The 17,519-nt window shown below is 53.7% G+C and overlaps 1 protein-coding gene and 1 non-coding gene across 6 annotated transcripts in view; one reads left to right on the plus strand and one right to left on the minus strand.

Annotated features, from left to right (window-relative positions):
• LOC137456738 (E3 ubiquitin-protein ligase TRAF7) overlaps positions 1 to 15,099 on the minus strand; it is a 29,656-nt gene extending 14,557 nt beyond the window's left edge. The window contains exons 1-7 of one of the 5 annotated variants that reach the window (XM_068168333.1): positions 15,014 to 15,094; positions 11,995 to 12,127; positions 6,408 to 6,523; positions 6,146 to 6,203; positions 5,112 to 5,203; positions 2,279 to 2,395; positions 874 to 966 (exon numbers count right to left, since the gene is read on the minus strand). In XM_068168333.1, coding sequence (XP_068024434.1) covers positions 874 to 966; positions 2,279 to 2,395; positions 5,112 to 5,203; positions 6,146 to 6,203; positions 6,408 to 6,485 — 438 coding nt within the window. In that variant the 5' untranslated portion in view covers positions 6,486 to 6,523; positions 11,995 to 12,127; positions 15,014 to 15,094. Of the gene's footprint in view, positions 1 to 873; positions 967 to 2,278; positions 2,396 to 2,739; positions 2,912 to 5,111; positions 5,204 to 6,145; positions 6,204 to 6,407; positions 6,586 to 11,994; positions 12,128 to 15,013 lie in introns of those variants that run through there. The other 4 variants (XM_068168332.1, XM_068168330.1, XM_068168331.1 and 1 more) reach the window with 4 other exon arrangements.
• Positions 15,100 to 15,569: 470 nt separating this feature from the next.
• On the plus strand, positions 15,570 to 15,654 carry LOC137456751 (small nucleolar RNA SNORD60). The gene has a single exon (XR_010991101.1). It is a non-coding gene; the product is annotated as a small nucleolar RNA SNORD60 (small nucleolar RNA).
• The last annotated feature ends 1,865 nt before the right edge of the window (positions 15,655 to 17,519 follow it).

The raw sequence follows: 17,519 nt of genomic DNA on the forward strand, positions 1-17,519 counted from the left end.
CCTCTGCAGCTGCATGGTGCTCTCAGCAGAGCTGCCAAAGCAGGACTGCAGATGAAGCCAGCTTGCTTCCTGCAGCAGACTTGATTTTTCCATATTAACCACTAAATCTCAGCATCTCCATGAAGAGCTGCTCACTGAACCGCTGGAGCCAAGCTGCACACCAACTTCCAGCACCTTTGGGGATAGCACTCTCACTACAATAAACAGCCCTGCTCTCTGCTTTCTGCTGCTCCAGCTCCAGTCAGGCCATCAGAAGCATGTTAGAAGCTAGAAGCCTCCTAGAGAGACTGTCATAGTGCCATCTTTCTTCATCTGCAGCCCAGAAGCAGGAGCAATATACAGCTTCTATTAAATCCCAGGAAAATGGGATATTGAAGAATATTCATCACTCTCTGTGCCTTTCATTAGAGGAGCTCAAGTCCCTCTGCAAGCATTAACTAAATGAATCTTCAAGACATTCTTCTTTTATAAGACCACATTTTCTCCACAGCTTAAGAGCAGCCCTTCCTGGGGAGGCCAGGAGGCAGCTTCCCCCCACCCCTGCCCCCCAAACCCTTTGGGACAGGGAATGAGGAGTTTTAGACCTCAGTGAAATCACACCAAGAAGACTAAGGGTGGCTGGGAGAGGGAGGCTGATAGTGCTGCTCTCCTGGGAGAAGTCAGTCAGGCTTTCCTGGGTACAGAATACCCCACACCCTCCTGCAAACAGCTTCAGAGCTGCCCTGGGGGCAAATTCAACACCTGTTCATCAGCACCCCTGCTCCAGCTTCCCCAGGCAGAGGGCCTCCTCTTTGCTTCCTCAGGTACTGGGGATAGTCAGGGCTTGCCCATAGCTCAGACAGGACATCTGTGGAACCCAGAGCACTGCCTTACCCCACAGGTTGTGATGACTGGATCCTTGAACACACTGCAGCACAGCTGGCAGCAAAGCTTCACAGAGGGCTGTTCAGCAAACACCAGTGGCTCCTGCAGAGGAGGGGAGAAAGGGACAGAGAGAGCACAAGGATCAATCCAAATGCCAGAGCCTCCAGCGCTGCAGAAGGAGCAGACCCACTCTTTAGCAGTGAGCCTTGGGGAGCCTGGGGCACACTAGGGACTCATTATCTCAGAATAAACTTCTGTCTGGACCTGCTGACCTCCAGTATTTAAGAGAGAGGGGAAGAATGAACTTGGAATGGCTGGAGACCCCCAGCTCAACACAGACTGGGGGCCAGCAGCAGCTGGCAGGATCAGGACCCAACATCAGCTGCACAGACCAACTGTTTTGCCACCAGAACCATGTGAACAACACTGCCTGGTACTTTCTCCTTAGTTGTACTGAACACTTCCTTAGCAAAAGTGTTCCCTGTACCAAGCCTGGAGTTTAGAAGTTGTTTCAAAGCAGCTTGTCCTTTTGTATTTCTGAGACATCCTGAAGGAAAGGCTCTTCCATTCCCTCATGAAGCAGAAGCAATCTTGTTTCTGTTGCAGCAGGCTCATTCTCCAGTTTTGTTAACCATCTGAGACTGCAAGAGCACAGGCTCTGAGCATGTCCTCCTAGAGCAGCCCAGCTCCCCCCTCCACACCAGAAGAGGGCTTCACATTTCAGAGCACTTCAAATCAACCCCAGCAGCTGGGGCTGTCTTTTCACCCGGTGCTGCTCTCCAAAATGCAAACACAAACCCCTGGCCTCCTCACTGTCAAACACACCCTTGTATCCCAGATCTGTAGCAAAATGTTGCCTGATCTTCTAGGCATCCAGCTTGGGGTTAGTTACCAGGTCACAAGCTAAACTCAGCTCAAAAGTGTCTTCCCCTAACAAGAGTCACATGTGGACAATTCCTTGCACCGCTGGGACTTACAGTCCCACCTCCTGGGGCTTACAATTGAGGCAGTGGCTGCCACACAGCCCAGGGCTCTGAATCAGTGGGGAAGGGTATTCTTTCTGCCCAGGGCTGGACCACCAGCCTAAAGCTTTGCAAACCCCTCCTGCTCTGCAGCAGAGCCAGGAGATCACAGGGCTTTGCAGAGACTTGTTTTGAGAAGCAGAAAAAAACCCCACCATTGTTCCCCTTTACAGACAGGGAAAGGGCAGATGAGGAAGCAAGGTAACTTGCAGAAGTCAGTGGTAGAATTAAATGAAATTAAAACCAGGAGACCTGACAGTCAGGCTTTTCATTCCCAGACACGAGGGGAAATCTACCTCTGCTAGCTCTATGTGCTCACAGGAGCCTACTAAGCTACTCTTTTGACATTGAACCTCTTCAGAATGCTCCTTCAGACAACCCCAAATACCTACTGGCTCCTCCTCTTCCTCATGGAGTGAGAATGTGGAGCGCAGGGACATGTTGGACTCAGAGTGCAGCGAGCGGACGGAGATGGCAGAGTCGGAGCGGCGTGGAGTGCTGATGGGAGGCTTCAGAGAGAGAAAAACCACTTCTGGTTACTGCAGACAACTCCTCCTGCTCCAAACCCGACACACAGACTTCAAGCTCAGCATGTGAACATCCCCCTGTAGCACAGCTCAGCTGCCTCATTTGCTCACGTACTCTGCCAAGCTGTGCTGAGTGTCCCCCAGAAGCAGGACAGGTACGGCTCAGGCTGGACTTTACTCCAACAAGCTGCCATTTACATCCCAGGCACATCAGGCTCTGGAAGCTGGATGGTTCTTAGGTCGATGGTTGGACTCAATCATCTCAGGAGGTCTTTTCCAACCAAAACAAGTCTGAGATTCTAAGGTGCGCCCATCCGTGTACTTACCACCCGCAAAGCAACACTTTGGCAGAACTAATCCTGGAGAGAAAGTCTTGGAAATCTCCCCCAGAAACTCCTGCAGTCCCTAGAAGCTCTGCAGCAGCAGCAGCAGCACTTGTTGTTTCACTCCCTATCTAACTTCTGCCAAATTTCTTTGCGTAAGCGTGGAGACTTCCTCCTATTCAATTCGGTGACAGACAGGCTCTGCCGCTTCCTGCTCGGGAGCGCACAGGGCAGCCACCAATCAGGAGAAACCCCACTGCTCACAGCAGCCTCGGGGTTGGCTCTGAGGGAATGTTGCCCCTGGAATATTAACCAGCAGTGCATCTCCAAGGGGTGAGGAGTGGATGGAGAGCAGCCCTGCAAAGAGGAGCTTGGGGTGCTGGTGGATGAGGTGCTTGGCGTGAGCTGGAAATGTGTGCTGGAGCCCAGAAAGCCAACGGTGTCCTGGGCTGCATCAGAAGCAGAGTAGCCAGCAGGATTCTGCTCCTCTACTCTCCTCTTGTGAGACTCTGTCTGAGTACTGTGTCCAGCCCTGGAGCCCTCAACACAAGGACATGGAACTGTTGGAGAGGGTCCATAGGAGGCCACAAGGATGATCAGTGGGTGAGAGCACCTCTGCTGTGAGGACAGGCTGAGGGAGTTGGGTGTTGTTCAGCCTGGAGCAGAGAAGAATCCAGGGAGACCTTAGAGCAGCCTTCCAGTACCTGAAGGGGCTCCAGGAGAGCTGGGGAGGGACTTTTGACAAGGGCTGAGAGTGACAGGACAAGGGACAGAGATTTGAAACTAGAGCAGAAGGGACTGAACGTTAAGGAAGAAATTCTTTCCAGTGTGGGAGGGTGGGAAGACACTGGCACAGGCTGCCCAGGGAGGCTGTGGGAGCCCCCTCCCTGGAAGGTGTTCAAGGCCAGGCTGGATGAGGCCTTGAGCCACTTGGGCTGGTAGGCGGTGTCCCTGCCCATGGCAGGGGGTTGGAGCTGGATGATCTTTGAGGTCCCTTCCAACCCAAACCATTCTAGGATCTATGTTGTGCTGCAAAGGTCACCCCATCTGGGCTGTGGAGACAGCACTACCTCTCTGGTTACAAAGCAAACAAGGCTAAGACTCAAGAGACCTCAGCTCTACACTTCTGTTTCCCACTGCTGGCCTGGCTCTTTGGACTGAGTTTTGCTGCACTCCTTGGATGTACAGTGGCCTAGCAGCATGGGGTCAGTGCTGTGGTGGAGGAGCTGTATTTGCCAAGGACACCAGGGAAATGTTCAAAGAACTTTTTTAAAAAAATATATAAGTAAACAAACCCCCAACCCCATGCTCACAAAAACCACAGCAAGATGTCAGGGCAACAGAAGGACCTTTACAGGATGCTGACAACAAAGCTCTTTGCAAGCCGGTGTTGTAGCTCCATGGTATTGCTGACCCCAGTCTGTAACTGCAGCAAGAGCAGTGATTGCTTTATCCCTGGCTTGGAAGCTACATCTTGCAATCTGACAAAGTCTACTCATCCTTCATTTGAAGTCTACTACTAAAAGGTGCTGGTGGTCATGAGATGTTCTGGAGCACTAGGGACAGGAGAAGGCCTCAGAGCTATCCATCCATTCCCTGAGGTTTGCTTGGCTCTTGCTGTTCTTAACTGATTTAGCTCATTTATTTTCTCTTTAAGTAGCTAACCCTGAGGCCCATTAGATCACAAAATTCCCCCCAAAGAAGGGATTGTGAGGGATGAGAAAGGTGAGTACAAAAGTGGGAAATGCTTTTCTACAGAGGTGTTAAGATGTGGGAATGGTTTGGGTGAGAAAATCCTGAAGATGCAATCCCCAGGAGCTGAGCACACTCCGGAGTGTCCAACATGCCACTCTGCAGGCTCAAAGCCTGCTCCCTGTGGTCAGAAGCCCCATCTGGAGGTGGAAATAGGAAACCATTTTCTGATCATTGCTGCAGGGCCAGTTCCAGACTGACTGGCCTTGGTCACAGCCCTAGAGCCTGCTGACAACAGGTCTGCTTTCTCCCAAGCTCAGGAGATCCGGAGCCCACTGCTCACGTAGGAGGCAAGCATGTCCTCTCAAGCAGACCTCTTGGATTTGTAGATCCTGGGCTTTATAGCAATGTCCCATCTTCAAGCAGTCTGAAAATGAGCACCAGCAGTGCCAGCTTAATGGCCCAGCTCAGAACTAGCCTCTGCTTCCTTGTTGCATCAACCATGGGAGCAGACTGGAGATGTTGAGGCTGGTCCTGCCCATGGTGCAAACACTTGTTTCTGATACAACCCAGAGCATGGGAGTGATGATGGAAGCAGAGAAGTTCAGAGCAGCACCAGAAACCTCTCATTTGACATACAACCAGCTAAACCAGTCAGCAGAAGGTCTCCTGGCAACACCTACCATGCCATCATCCTCATCTCGTGGGGAGTAGGTGAGGGTGCTGGAGGAGGATGGGGTCCGACGATGCTGTTTGAAAGTATTGGTCCCATCAGCTTTAAAGCAAATAAAAATGGTATTAAACAAAACAGCAAGCATTTAGGTTCCTCAGCAACATTTCCAAAGTACGGGCCAGGCTCTGAAGCTGAGTGTTCCTTGAACAAGACTAAAGGATTCCCCAGCTCCAGCTCCTGACCTGGCCATATCACTGCAGGCAGGACAAGCCTGATCTCTGCCAGCCTGCTGAAAAGTGGCCAGCCCAGAGAAGAGCACAGATGAAAACCCACCAGGTCCATAGGTTCAAAATGCTATTAAAAAGGAAACTTGACACTCCCAAGTATCTCAGTCACCAAAAAAAATTGTTTTGATCAAGGGAGGTCCAGATATTCTTGGGAAGATGCTAAATTACATTGTAGATCATAGAATCACAGAAGGGTTTGGGTTGGAAGGGACCTCTAGAGCTCATCCAGTCCCACCCCTGCAGGCAGCAGGGACATCCTCCCCTAGATCAGGTTGCCCAGAGCCTTGTCCAGCCTCACCTTGAATAGCTCCAGGCATGAGGCCTCAACTCCCTCCCCGGGCAGCCTGCTGCAGTGTTCCAGCAGCCTCCTGGGGCAGAACTTGTTCCTCACATCCAATCTCAATCTGCTCTGCTCTCATTTCAAACCATTGCCTCTGCTCCTGTCCCTGCAGGCCTTTGGGAACAGTCCCAAATAATTTTCTCCTCCTGCTCAGATGGAACCTTCTGGGTTCCAGTTTGTGCCCACTGCCCCTTGTCCTGGCCCTGGGCACCCATGAGCAGAGCCTGGCCCCAGCCTCTTGCCCCACAGCTCCTTTATCTCTTGCTGAGCATTGCTCAGCTCCCCTCTGGGGCTGCTCTTCTGCAGGCTCTCAGCCTTTGCTCCTCACAGAGCTGCTCCAGGCCCCTCAGCATCTCCATAGCCTCTGCTGGACTCTATTGAACTGGGGAGCCCAGAAGTGGGCCCACATACACTCACCCTTTGTGATGGTGGTCACAGCAGAGTAGGCTGGCCCAAAAGTTGTTTCCATCCTTGTCTGAAATATCGACAAAGTGAAGGTCAGTCCTGGCACTGCAGCCCAGCCCAAAGCCCTGCTGCCCTCTCTGAGCTGGTGACAAAGCATACGGACACCTTCCAGCTTTTCCTTGTGGCTACTGGGATTTTTAAAGAGACAAGAAAACTACCACCTTCATTTTCTCAACAGAAGGAATGAGAGGGTAAGCAGCAGCCCCAGCCTTACCCCGTTAGCGTTTTCAGGAGCGATGCTTGGTGTGCCGCTGGAGAATCGATTGTAGCGAGAGCTCTTGTTTGAGCTCATAATCTAGGCCAGCTTGGGTTATTCATGGGCAGCTTGCTCTGTGGAAGAGAGGGTGGGTCACTGGATGGATCCTCATGCAGCATTCAGTCGCAGTATTTACCTACACTCAAATGGAATCACAGAATCATTTTGCTCAGAAAAGACCTTTCAGTTCATCCAGTCCAACCCTTCTCTAACTCTACCAAGCCTGCTACTAAACCATGCCCCCCAGCACCACATCTCCACAGCTCTGAAACTTCCAGAAATGAGGACTCAACCATCCCCCTAGGCAGCCTGTTCCAGCCTTTGACAACTTTGTCAGTAAAGACATTTCTTCTAATGTCCAACTTAAACCTCCCCTGGGGCAACCTGACGCTGTTTCCCCTTGCCTTGTCACTAGGGAGAAGAGACCAACCCACCTGGCTCCAGTCTCCCCTCAGGCAGGCATAGGGAGCAATGAAGTCTCCCCTCAGCCTCCTTTTCTCCAGGCTGAACACTCCTAGTTCCTTCAGCTGCTCCTTACAAGACTTTTGCTCTACTGAGGTTGGAGGATAGACATGACCACAGAACACATCTGTGACCTGGGCCTTACCCAGCCCAAGAGCAGATCCATTTCTCCTGAGAGCCTCAGCAGAAGGCTGTGGACACACTGGGCTGGTCCTGTCCTGCACTCACTTTTGAAGTGCTGCACAGGCAAGGCTCAAGCTGTCCTCAGCCAAATCTCTGCCAAAAACCCCAGCTCAGCCCCATCTGACACAGCACTTTGTGGAGCTCACTGCAGTTGTCTGTCAGTCAAGCAGCAGCCCAGGCCAGGGAATCACTGCTCAGATCTAAACTCTCAGAAAAAGCTACAACCTAAACAACAAAAAACCCCAAAACACCAAAACCAAACTCCAAAGAAAACCCAACCATACCAAAACCCCTAAATCAAATAAAAAACAAGGATCTGGATGTTTTCCACACATCTGAGAGCAGTGTCCTGGCTGCCTGCAAATGTCAGATCCCTCAGGAGAGGCTAAGCAGAACTGTTGGAGTTGTCTCAAGAACAGCAGGAATGAAGCAGTGTTGTGCTGCTGCATCATAGAGACCTGCCCATGTTCAAAGCTGGGCTCCAGCAAGCAGCAAGTTTGGTCATCAGAAACTGTTTATTCCCAACCGGGGCTCCTCAGAGCACAGACAGCAGAAGGCAAGGGGGGGTGGGTGGTGGGCAAGAGGGCAGGCAAGAATTTGGGGTACTGGCTGCCTGTGGCCACATGAGGTGTTCCAGCATGTAAAGGGTGGCTGCCAAGAGGATGGAGATTCCCTTTGTACAGGAGTCCCATGGCAAAGACAAGGGGGGATGGGGACAAGTTACTGCTGGGGACATTCCCACTGGACTCCAGGGGAAAATATCTCCCCATGAGAATAGACCTCATGGAACCACCTCCCAGTGGAAGTGGTGGGCTCCCCTACACTGGGCAGTTTGAAGATTCAGCTTGGCAGGGTGCTGGGCCAGCTGCACTATCACCTAGAAAGGTCGGACCAGATGATCCTTAAAGTCACTTCCAACCTGGCATTCTGGGATTCTGTGGAATCTGAGCCCCACTCGGCCTCTTATGCTCTTGCAGCCTTGGACAAGCCACTGGAGCTCTCTGCTTCCTCCCATGGCACTTCAGAACATGGTTCAATGGCCATGGTGGCATTGGGTTGATGGCAGAGAGCTTTCCCAACCCCAACCACTCCATGATTCCATGGCCTCCTGTGCAGGTCAGGAAAACACCATGGAGCAGCTCTCGGGGTGACCCAGCCAGCCACATAACCACTGACTGCCAAGTGGCATGAAGAGGCACATCCCCAGTGCCACTCTGTCCCAAAGCCCTGTTGGAACAGAGGCAAAACACCTTCCAGTGCCAGCAGATCTGGGCTAAATCCAAAGGGAGGCAGGGAGCAGGGGCTGGCACACAGGGATTTTCCACTCCCTTCAGGCACGTCCCTAGCTCTGCAGCTTGGCTGAGCAACCTACCTGCAAGCAGCAGCAGGGAGCCTGCTCCTCATCTCTGAGCAGAAACCAGAGGAATGGAAAAAATGTTGAGTGAGCTCTCAGCCAAGCTGCAGAACAGCAACCACCACACCAGCATCTGTTTGCAGCCCAAATCTCTGCAATCACCACACACAGGAAGCATTTCAATAGGGAAGACATCCCTGGCAGCTCCTTCACATCTCAGACACAGAATCCCAGCATCCCAGCGCAGTGGGGACTGGAAGGGACCTCTGGAGATCATCCAGTCCAGCCCCCTCTGCTAAAGCAGGGCACCCACAGCACATGAGATGGAATCTCTAATCCAGCTGCTCTGGGTGGGCAGAAAATGCAGAATCCCAGAATGGTTTTGGTTGGAGAAAATCTCCAAGATCAGCCAGTCCAATCCTTACCCCAGCACTGCCAGGTCAATACCCAGCCATGGCCCTCAGCACCGCAGTTCCACAGCTCTGAAACCCCTCCAGGGATGGGGACCGCACCACTGCCCTGGACAGCCTGGGCTAGGCCTTGACAACCTTTTGGGGGAAGAAATTGTTCCTCATGTCCAACTCAAACCTCCCTGAGGCATCTTGAGGCCATTTCCTCTTGTCCTGTCCCTTGTTCCTTAGGAGACCAACCTCCAGCTGGCCCCAACCTCCTTTCAAGGAGTTGTAGAGAGCCAGAAGGTCTCCCCTTGGCCTCCTTTTCTCCAGGCTGAGGAACCCCAAGGCTCAGCCACTTCTCAGAATTTCTCCAGACACTTCCCCAGCTTCACTGCCCTTCTCTAGACCTGCTACAGCATCTCAATGTCCTTCTTGGAGTGAAGGTCCAAAACTGAACCCAGGATTCGACGTGCAGCCTCACCAGTGCCCAGTACAAGGGCACAATCACTGCCCTGCTCCTGCTGGCCACACCATTGCTGATCCAGGCCGGGCTGCTGGTGACCTTCTTGGCCACCTGAGCACACTCTGACTCATCTTCAGCTGCTGTTAACCAACACCCCCAGATCCTTTTCCATGAGGTAGTTTGCAGCCACTCTGCCCCCACCCTAGAGCTTTCATGGGTTGGGGGTTGTGACACAAGACCTGGAGCTTTCATGGGGTTGTTGTGACACAAGGTCAGGAGCCAGCACTTGGCCTTGAACCTCATGCCACCAGCCTTGGCCTGTGCAGTTCCCTCTGTAGAACTCTGCTATCCCCAGGCACTTCCACTCAGCTTGGTGTTGCCTGCAAACTGAAGCAAGCAGACAGCAGAAATTGGTCAGGTTCACAGCCTCCAAAACAAAAAAAAATCTCAGAGCTGCTGCTGCTTCCTGAGGGGGAAGGCAGGTCATGAGGTAAGAGACTGCGCTTCAGAAGCCAAGAATGGTCACCTACACAAGCACACCACAACTGGTGCTCACTGGTGCTCCCCAGCCTCGCTTGGCAGAGGAGCTGCCAAGAGCCCATGGGGTCTTGTGAGCTGGCTGAGTCTCTGCTGCAAACTGGTCTGCAGGAATCCAGCAGATAGATGGGTTTGCAGCTCATGGAAAAAACACCTCTAAGACATGCCAGGAGAGCAGCAAGGTCTGGCTTCTGGGGACATTCAGCCTGTGTCCTAGCAGGACAGTACCTCAAGAAGCAAAGCCCTTGCTTGGAGGGCTTCCACCTTAGCTGATCAGGGGCAGCAGGAGCTCACACAAAATCCCTCACCAAATCCCCAACTCACTTGCACATCTCTCACCTCCAACACGAGCACCCTGGCAAAGCTGGGTTTGAGAGACTGGACCATGAAAACCAGAAGCTCATCTGTCCTTAGCCAGACAAGGCCCACCCATGGCTGTTAATGCACCAGAGTTCAAAAGCCTGCTCTCAGCTGGCCTGGGAAACGAGTTCACCATCAATAAATGCTCTAAGAGGGATGGTTTCTAGCAGATGCTGCATCACATGTCATTCCAGGATGCCAGAGGAACACTTGTCTCACCTGGAAACCCCAAAATCCTGCATCTTCCTTTCCTGGAGCCATGCTGCTAGACCTAAGGTGCCCAAAGTTTCTTCCCTACTTCATTCCTTGACTGCTGTGCAGTCTGAGGGCTTGTCAAGACACTCTGCCTGACAGGTGGCTTTGCCCTTCCCTGGAAAGCTTTAAGCACTCATGATGGGATTCTCCCAGGATAAGAAACCTGAGCTCATAATCACTGTTCAGTCTGTACAAGGTTTCACTTCCATCCCCAGTCTCCCCCAACATCCTCTGAAGCTTTCAAATGTCCACACACACTCCTGCTTGCCCTCTCTGGGTGCAATCAGAGCAGGCTGAAGAGCCATCCAAGGTGCAACAGCACCTTCACAAAGAAACAACCCAATAAATCTGCCACCTGCTCTTGTTTTTGTACAGCTTCCTTGACCTTTGGCACTGAGAACAAGCAGGAGAGCACAACAGAAGACAGCTACACTGGTTAACACTCCAGTGCTAAGTGGACTGAGGAAAAGATCACAGGTAGCATGAGCTGGGGAAACTCCACTCAGACTAGTGATGTCCTGCCCTTTGATAAATAAGTACTGAACCCTCAGCTCCTGAAGACACCAGTGGTTATGGACACATCACAGAATGGTTTGGGCTGGAAGGGACCTCCAAAGCTCATCCAGTCCCACCCCTGCAGGCAGCAGGGACATCCTCCCCTAGATCAGGTTGCCCAGAGCCCTGTCCAGCCTCACCTTGAATAGCTCCAGGCATGGGGCCTCAGCTCCCTCCCTGGGCAACCTGCTGCAGTGCTCCAGCAGCCTCCTGGGGCAGAACTTGTTCCTCACATCCAATCTCAATCTGCTTTGCTCTCATTTCAAACCACTGCCCCTGGTCCTGTCCCTGCAGGCCTTTGGGAACAGTCCCTCTGTAGCCTTCTTGCAGCCCCTTGAGGCACTGGCAGGCTGCTCTAAGGTCTCCCTTCTCTTCTCTAGGCTGAACACCCCCGGCTCCCTCAGCCTGTCCCCACAGCAGAAGTGCTCCAGCTCCCTGAGCATTTGCATGCCTCTTCCACCACGGCAAATCTACTGACAACTTTCAGAAGCACCATTTGGTGTCCCACAAACACCTAACACCGCACTAGGAAGCCTGTAACTCAGTTACACCCCCAAAGCAGCAGCAGCTCCATGGCAGCTATGGGGACTTCAGGTGCACAAGGGAGGCAGAGAAGTACCATCTCTCCTCACAAACTTGGCTTCTTTGTTCCCAGCTTTGCTTAAAGAACATGGAGGGCTTCTCAGTTCTGAAACCACCAGAAACAGTCTCAGGGTGGCTGCAGAGTCAAGCCTCACATGTCCTTGCAAAGGTCACTCTGAAGGATCACAAATTCAGCAGTAACACAGCCCCGGCTTGGCCATGCAACAGCTGCCCACCTCTAAAGTGGATTTCAGATCCCTCCAGCTGCTTCACCAGGACCTAGACACAGGGATGAAAACAGTTCCTCTCCCTCACTGCTGTCCACAACCACTACAGCACAGCAGCTTCCCAGGTAACCCTGGCACAACCCTGACCTCCAGCACCTTGGAGGAAACTCACCCTGGCCATCCAAGCCGGCATGGAGCAGCGAAGCCCAGCAAAAAGCCACCCTGATCAAGTTGCTCAGCTGTGGGAAGGGCTTTCCTCGGTCAAAATGTCTCTTCCTCTATCTGTGTGAGCTGTGTGCATGGCTCTGCAGTGATGTAAACAGAAAGGCATGCGGAGCAGTGGGTGATATGTAAATCCAGCTGGAAAATCCCACGGCTCAGCCAATCCCTGCGCTGCTGCCTCCCAGCTCTGCCCTGGCTGCTCCCAAACTGGGGAGGTTTAGGCCAGAGCAGAAACAAAACAACCCCTCTCACAGCATACACATGGATTTATTCCTCTGAGCAGGGAGGTCTCCAAGGAGGCTGCTGGAACACTGCAACAGGTTGCCCAGGGAGGGAGCTGAGGCCTCATGCCTGGAGCTGTTCAAGCTGAGGCTGGACAGGGCTCTGGGCAACCTGATCTAGTGGGGGATATCCCTGCTGCCTGCAGGGCTTGGACTGGATGAGCTTTGGAGGTCCCTTCCCACCCAAACCATTCTATGAACAGCCTATTGCTCACCTTAAAAAGGGTTTGAGTTTCTCACCTTCTGTTGGTGGTTCCCAAACCTGGTTCCTTCACCCTGGAGAAGGGTCTGGAGAACAGGGCTGGGGAGGAGCAGCTGAGGGAGCTGGGGGTGTTTAGTTTGGAGAAAAGGAGGCTGAGGAGAGACCTCATCGCTCTCTACAGCTCCCTGAGAGGAGGTTGGAGTGAGGTGGGACTTGGTCTCTTCTCCCCAGTATCAGGTGAAAGAGAGGAAATGGCCTGGAACTGCGCCAGCAGAGGGTTAGGTTGGAGATTAGGAAAAATGTCTTTGCTGCAAGAGTGGCCAGGAATTGGAACAGGCTGCCCAGGGAGGTAGTGGAGTCACCATCCCTGGAAGTGTTCAAGTAATGTGTGGCCATGGCACTCTGGGACATGGTTTGATGGCCATGGTGGTGTTGAGTTGAGGGTTGGATTCAATGATCTCAGAGGGCTTTTCCAACTGAACCAATTCTGTGATTCTCTAGATCTGAATATTAAGCAGCCTAACAAGAATCTTGTAGAGACAACCCAGGGAATCACCCTAAAGAAGCAGAGCTGCTGTGCAGGGCTGATGGTGAGGTGTCCAGCAGACTGCAGATGGTTTCCTGCTCCTACAGTTTCCTGCTTAGGAAATCCCAAACCTCTTTGATCTCCCACTCCCCAGGTGCACAATGAGAACACCACTGTCTGTCACCTTGTCAATGTGACAAGCAGGTGTTTGGACTTGTGGTTAGGAGACATCATCACAGAATGACTTGAGTTGGAAGGGACCTTAAAGATCCAGTTCCAAATCCCCTGCCATGGGCAGGGACACCTCCCACCAGCCCAAGTTGCTCAAGGCCTCACCCAGCATGGTCTTAAGCACTTCCAAGGAGGAGGCATCGACAACCTCCCTGGGCAACCTCTGCCAGTGTCTCACCACTCTCACTTTAAAGTATTTCTTCCTGATGTCCAATCTTAACCTCCCCTGCTCTAGTTTCAAACCACCCCCCCTTGTCCTACCACCACAGGCCCTTATAAATAGTCCCTCTCCAGCTCTCCTGGGTCAGATTTCTGTACAGCCCCTGACACAACTCAGCCCAGTTTCTGGTGGTGAGTTGGGTTACCTTCACCTTCTGTGAACACCTCCCCTCCTCAAACAGCTCCCAGAGACCCACATAAGCTGCCATGGAAGGGGCTGACTTTTCTCACAACAGCTTCCCTTAGTGAGGACGTTCTGGAACTCCCCCAGGCTCCCCGAAAACCCCACAGACGCGCTGTGGCTGTAAGCAGGAGTCACTGACAGACCAAGGCTCAAAGGCAAAAGGCTGCCTAACAGGCACGCTCTCTGCTTAGTGCAGAGTGAAGAGAACACAGCCTTGGGGTGAAAACACACAAGGAGGCAAAATTTAAGTGCTGGGACTGAAACAAAGTGTTGGGCAACAATGTCAAAGTACAAAACATAGCGGCAAGGCCAGAGCTCTTCACAAGAGGCACCCCCTGGATGTACAGCAGCCTGGCCTGGCCCTGGTGTGCTATGTAGACATCAAACCCAGCTACCTTCCATACCAGCTCTCTTCTCACACTCACTGGCCTCCAACAGAGCCTGTCTGTGCCTGTGCCTTTGATGCCAGCTCAAAAATCAAGCTGAACTGAAAGAAGATTCCTCACTTTTGGCTTTCATACAACACAAGAGGATCATCAAGGCACAGCTGGGAATCAAACAGAAGAAAAGTGTTGTGACAGCAAGTCTGTCAGAGGTACAGCAGCCGTGAGCTGGATGGAGAATAAAGCAGGACTAAACAGCACGTTTGAAGTGAGGTAGGGAAGTGGAATTTCACTGCCTGCTCCGAGCTGTGCGGTTGTCTTGAGGAAGTTACTGAGAGGTGCCACCAAAATGTTGCCCACTGTGAAACCAAAGTGCAAGGAAGTGAGGTTACTGTGAACCATCAGCAACATGTGCCCCAAGCCGGGCAAGTCTCGGAGCAAAAAAAAAAGATAAAACAAGCACTCCCCATGATGAAATAGGTCTGACGCCAAAAGCAAGGCAGCCGCGGCGAGGAAAGAAGGACGTGGACAGGATTCACCGCGGATCAAGCAACAGAAGAGGCGAGAGAGCAGTTCCTCCCCGCACCTGAACCATCACACTGGCACCTCCACAGCGTTTAAAACCCAACACATGCACTGGGGAAGGGGAGGGAAGGGAAGAGAGGGGGGAGGCAAGTTTGCCGGCAGGTGACAGTCCCTGCCGCTGCCCCGAGCATCCCCGCAGCACACAGGGAAGCTGCCGCAGACACCTGCAGAACGCGAGGGCACCCGCCCGACCTCCGCGCAGCCCCTCGGCGGGGAGCCCAGCTCTTCCGACCCTCACCGAACACGCCGCTCAGCCCAGCCCAGTCCAGCCCGGCCCGGCCCTTCTCCTCACGGAGCTCACTCAGCCCCGCGTCTAGCCGATCCCACTCAGCCCAGCCCGGCCCGGCGCCTCTCGTACCTGACAGCAGCGGCGGCGGCCGGAGTGCCGGTGCCCGCCCCCGGCACATCGCGACTCCGGGCCTGTTCCCGGCTCGTCCAGCGGCTCAGCTGCCGCTCGGGCCGGAAGCGCCGCGCACCGTGTTTCCTGGGACTTGTAGTTTGCAGGGCCGCCCTCCGCCGGTTCCCTATCCGCGTTTCCGGGGCGCTGGGACTACAACTCCCAGCAGCCCCTGAGACTGAGCGCTGATTGGCTCTTTCCCGGTCACTCTATGTTACAACCACTGCTCCTACTGGCTTGGCCCTGCCCCCTCCAAAGGCCAATCAGACGGCAGCAGACCACCACAGCGCTGAGCGGCACCATTGGCGCGCGTAAAGGCGGCGACCAATGAGAGTTGGGGGAGGTGGGAGGACGATCACGCTACACGCTTCTGACTGGCTGCATTCTGACCAATAGAGGCGTGGGGGATTCTATAAAGTCTGCTGTGGGGGAGGGGCTCGGCCTTTCCACGTGGGAGGTGAGTGCGAGTGGGTTCTATGGCCGGTAACCGGGAATGCGCTGCCCGTTAGCGTGGGCGGGCCGCTGATGATCTCTCAACCTTTCTGACACCTCGTCTGAGTGCGGCGGCCGCCGCCCCTGCTGACGATGCATAACTGAGGCCCGAGGGAGCGGCGGGGGAGCCGCGCGGGCCGGGCCGGGCCGGGCCGCTCTCCACACGTTGCCTTCTCTCCGCAGGGCTCGGCGGGAGCGGGATCGCGACCACGGGAATCGGATCGCGGTGGCCTGACGGGATCTGAGACGAGGGATAACCCGATGTGTGAGGCCTGGCGGCTGCTGGCCTTCCTTAGGCTCCGACACCGGCATCCTCTGTGCGCGGCCTGCCGGGGGGCTCCTGGGCAGGCAGTACGCTGCTCCCGGTGTTCTAGGGTGGTAAAATGTGCAGCCGCTAGTTTCTGCGGCCCTCTGAGGTATTTCCGGGATCTGCAGCCGCGGGGAAAGCACCAGTGGGTGAAGCTGGGGCTGGAGTGGTTAGCTGGCCCTCTGGCTTAGCTGTTATTCGATGGGTCGGGTGGGCTGTGGAGCAGAGCAGGCAGTGCAGCTCCCGGTATGGCTCCGAAACCCACTCTTATACGCTGGTCAGCCGCCCCTCCACTCCTGGAAAGGTGATAGAGCAACTTATCCTCGGCACTGCTTCTAGGCATACAGAGGATAAGAAGGTCCATGGGAACAGTCAGCATGATTTCACCAAGGGGAAGTCAAGTTTAACCAAGCTGATGGCTCTTTGTGAGGACATAAGCAGGTGGATGGGTGATAGTACAGCAGTGGATGTGGTTTATCTTGATCTCAGGAAAGCATTTGACGCTGTCTGCCACAGCATCCTCACAGCTGAACTGAGGCAGGGTGGTCTGGATAATCGGGAAGTGAGGTAGATGGGAACTGCTTGAAGGAAAGAAGTCAGAGAGTTGTGGTCAATGGGACAGAGTCTAGTTGGGGGCCTGTGTCTAGTGGAGTCCCTCAGGGATCAGTAGAGGGATCAGAGCTGTTCAATATATTCAGCAACGACCTGGATGAGGGTACTGTCGGTCAGTTTGCTGATGGCACCAGACTGGGAGGGGTGGCTGGCACAGGAGGGCTGTGCTGCGCTTAGGCAGAGCTGGGCAGGCTGCAGAGCTGGACAGGGACAAATTGACTGAAACCTAACACGGCCAAGGGTAGAGTCTTGCATCTGAGAGAGAACACCCCCATGGAGCAGGATAGGCTGGGGCCTGATCTGTTGGAGAGCAGTGGAGGGGAAAAGGACCTGGGGGTCCTGGTGGACAGCAGGATGCCCAGGAGCCAGCAATGCGCCCTTGTGGCTGAGAAGGCCAAAGGCCTCCTGGGGTGGATTAGAAGGGTCTCTTCTCCCTCTACTCTGCCCTGGTGAGGCCACATCTGGAATATTGTCCAGTTCTGGGCCCCTCAGTTCAGGGAGGACTTCAGGGAACTGCTTGAAAGAGTCCAGCACAGAGACACAAAGCTGCTGCAGGCAGTGGAACATCTCCCTGTGAGGACAAGCTGGGGCTTGGAGCTGGGAGCAGAGGAGCCTGAGAGCTGTCCTCATTGGCGGTGATAAAGTTGTGCAGGGCTGGAGCAGAGGAGGTGCCAGGGGAACAGAAGGGGAAACTTTGTCACTGTGAGGGTGTCAGAGCCTGGAGCAGGCTGCCCAGACCGTGTGGTCTCCGTCTCTAGAGGCTGTCCAAACCCACTTGGATGTGCTGCTGTGTGACCTGCTCTGGCAGGGGGGATGATCTTCCATTTTGTGATTCTTTGGGAGTTTCTCCTGTTATGGGAGTCAGGGAAGATGTGAAAGCACAAAGCAAGAAGCTGCCTAAAGTACATAAAAATCAAAAGTCATCAGCTTTCTGCAGAGATGAAGGTAAATGTGGCTGGATTCACTGGATGGACTATTTGCCAGGTGGTTCAGATAGTTGACTTACATCTTGGGAGTCCTTGACATTCAGCAGATAGAGGAATATAACTACTCCTC

The sequence above is a fragment of the Melanerpes formicivorus genome, unplaced genomic scaffold (genome assembly GCF_026170545.1).
Source record: "Melanerpes formicivorus ecotype bairdi unplaced genomic scaffold, bMelFor1.0.p_v2 SCAF_135, whole genome shotgun sequence".
Taxonomy (NCBI): Eukaryota; Metazoa; Chordata; class Aves; order Piciformes; family Picidae; genus Melanerpes; species Melanerpes formicivorus.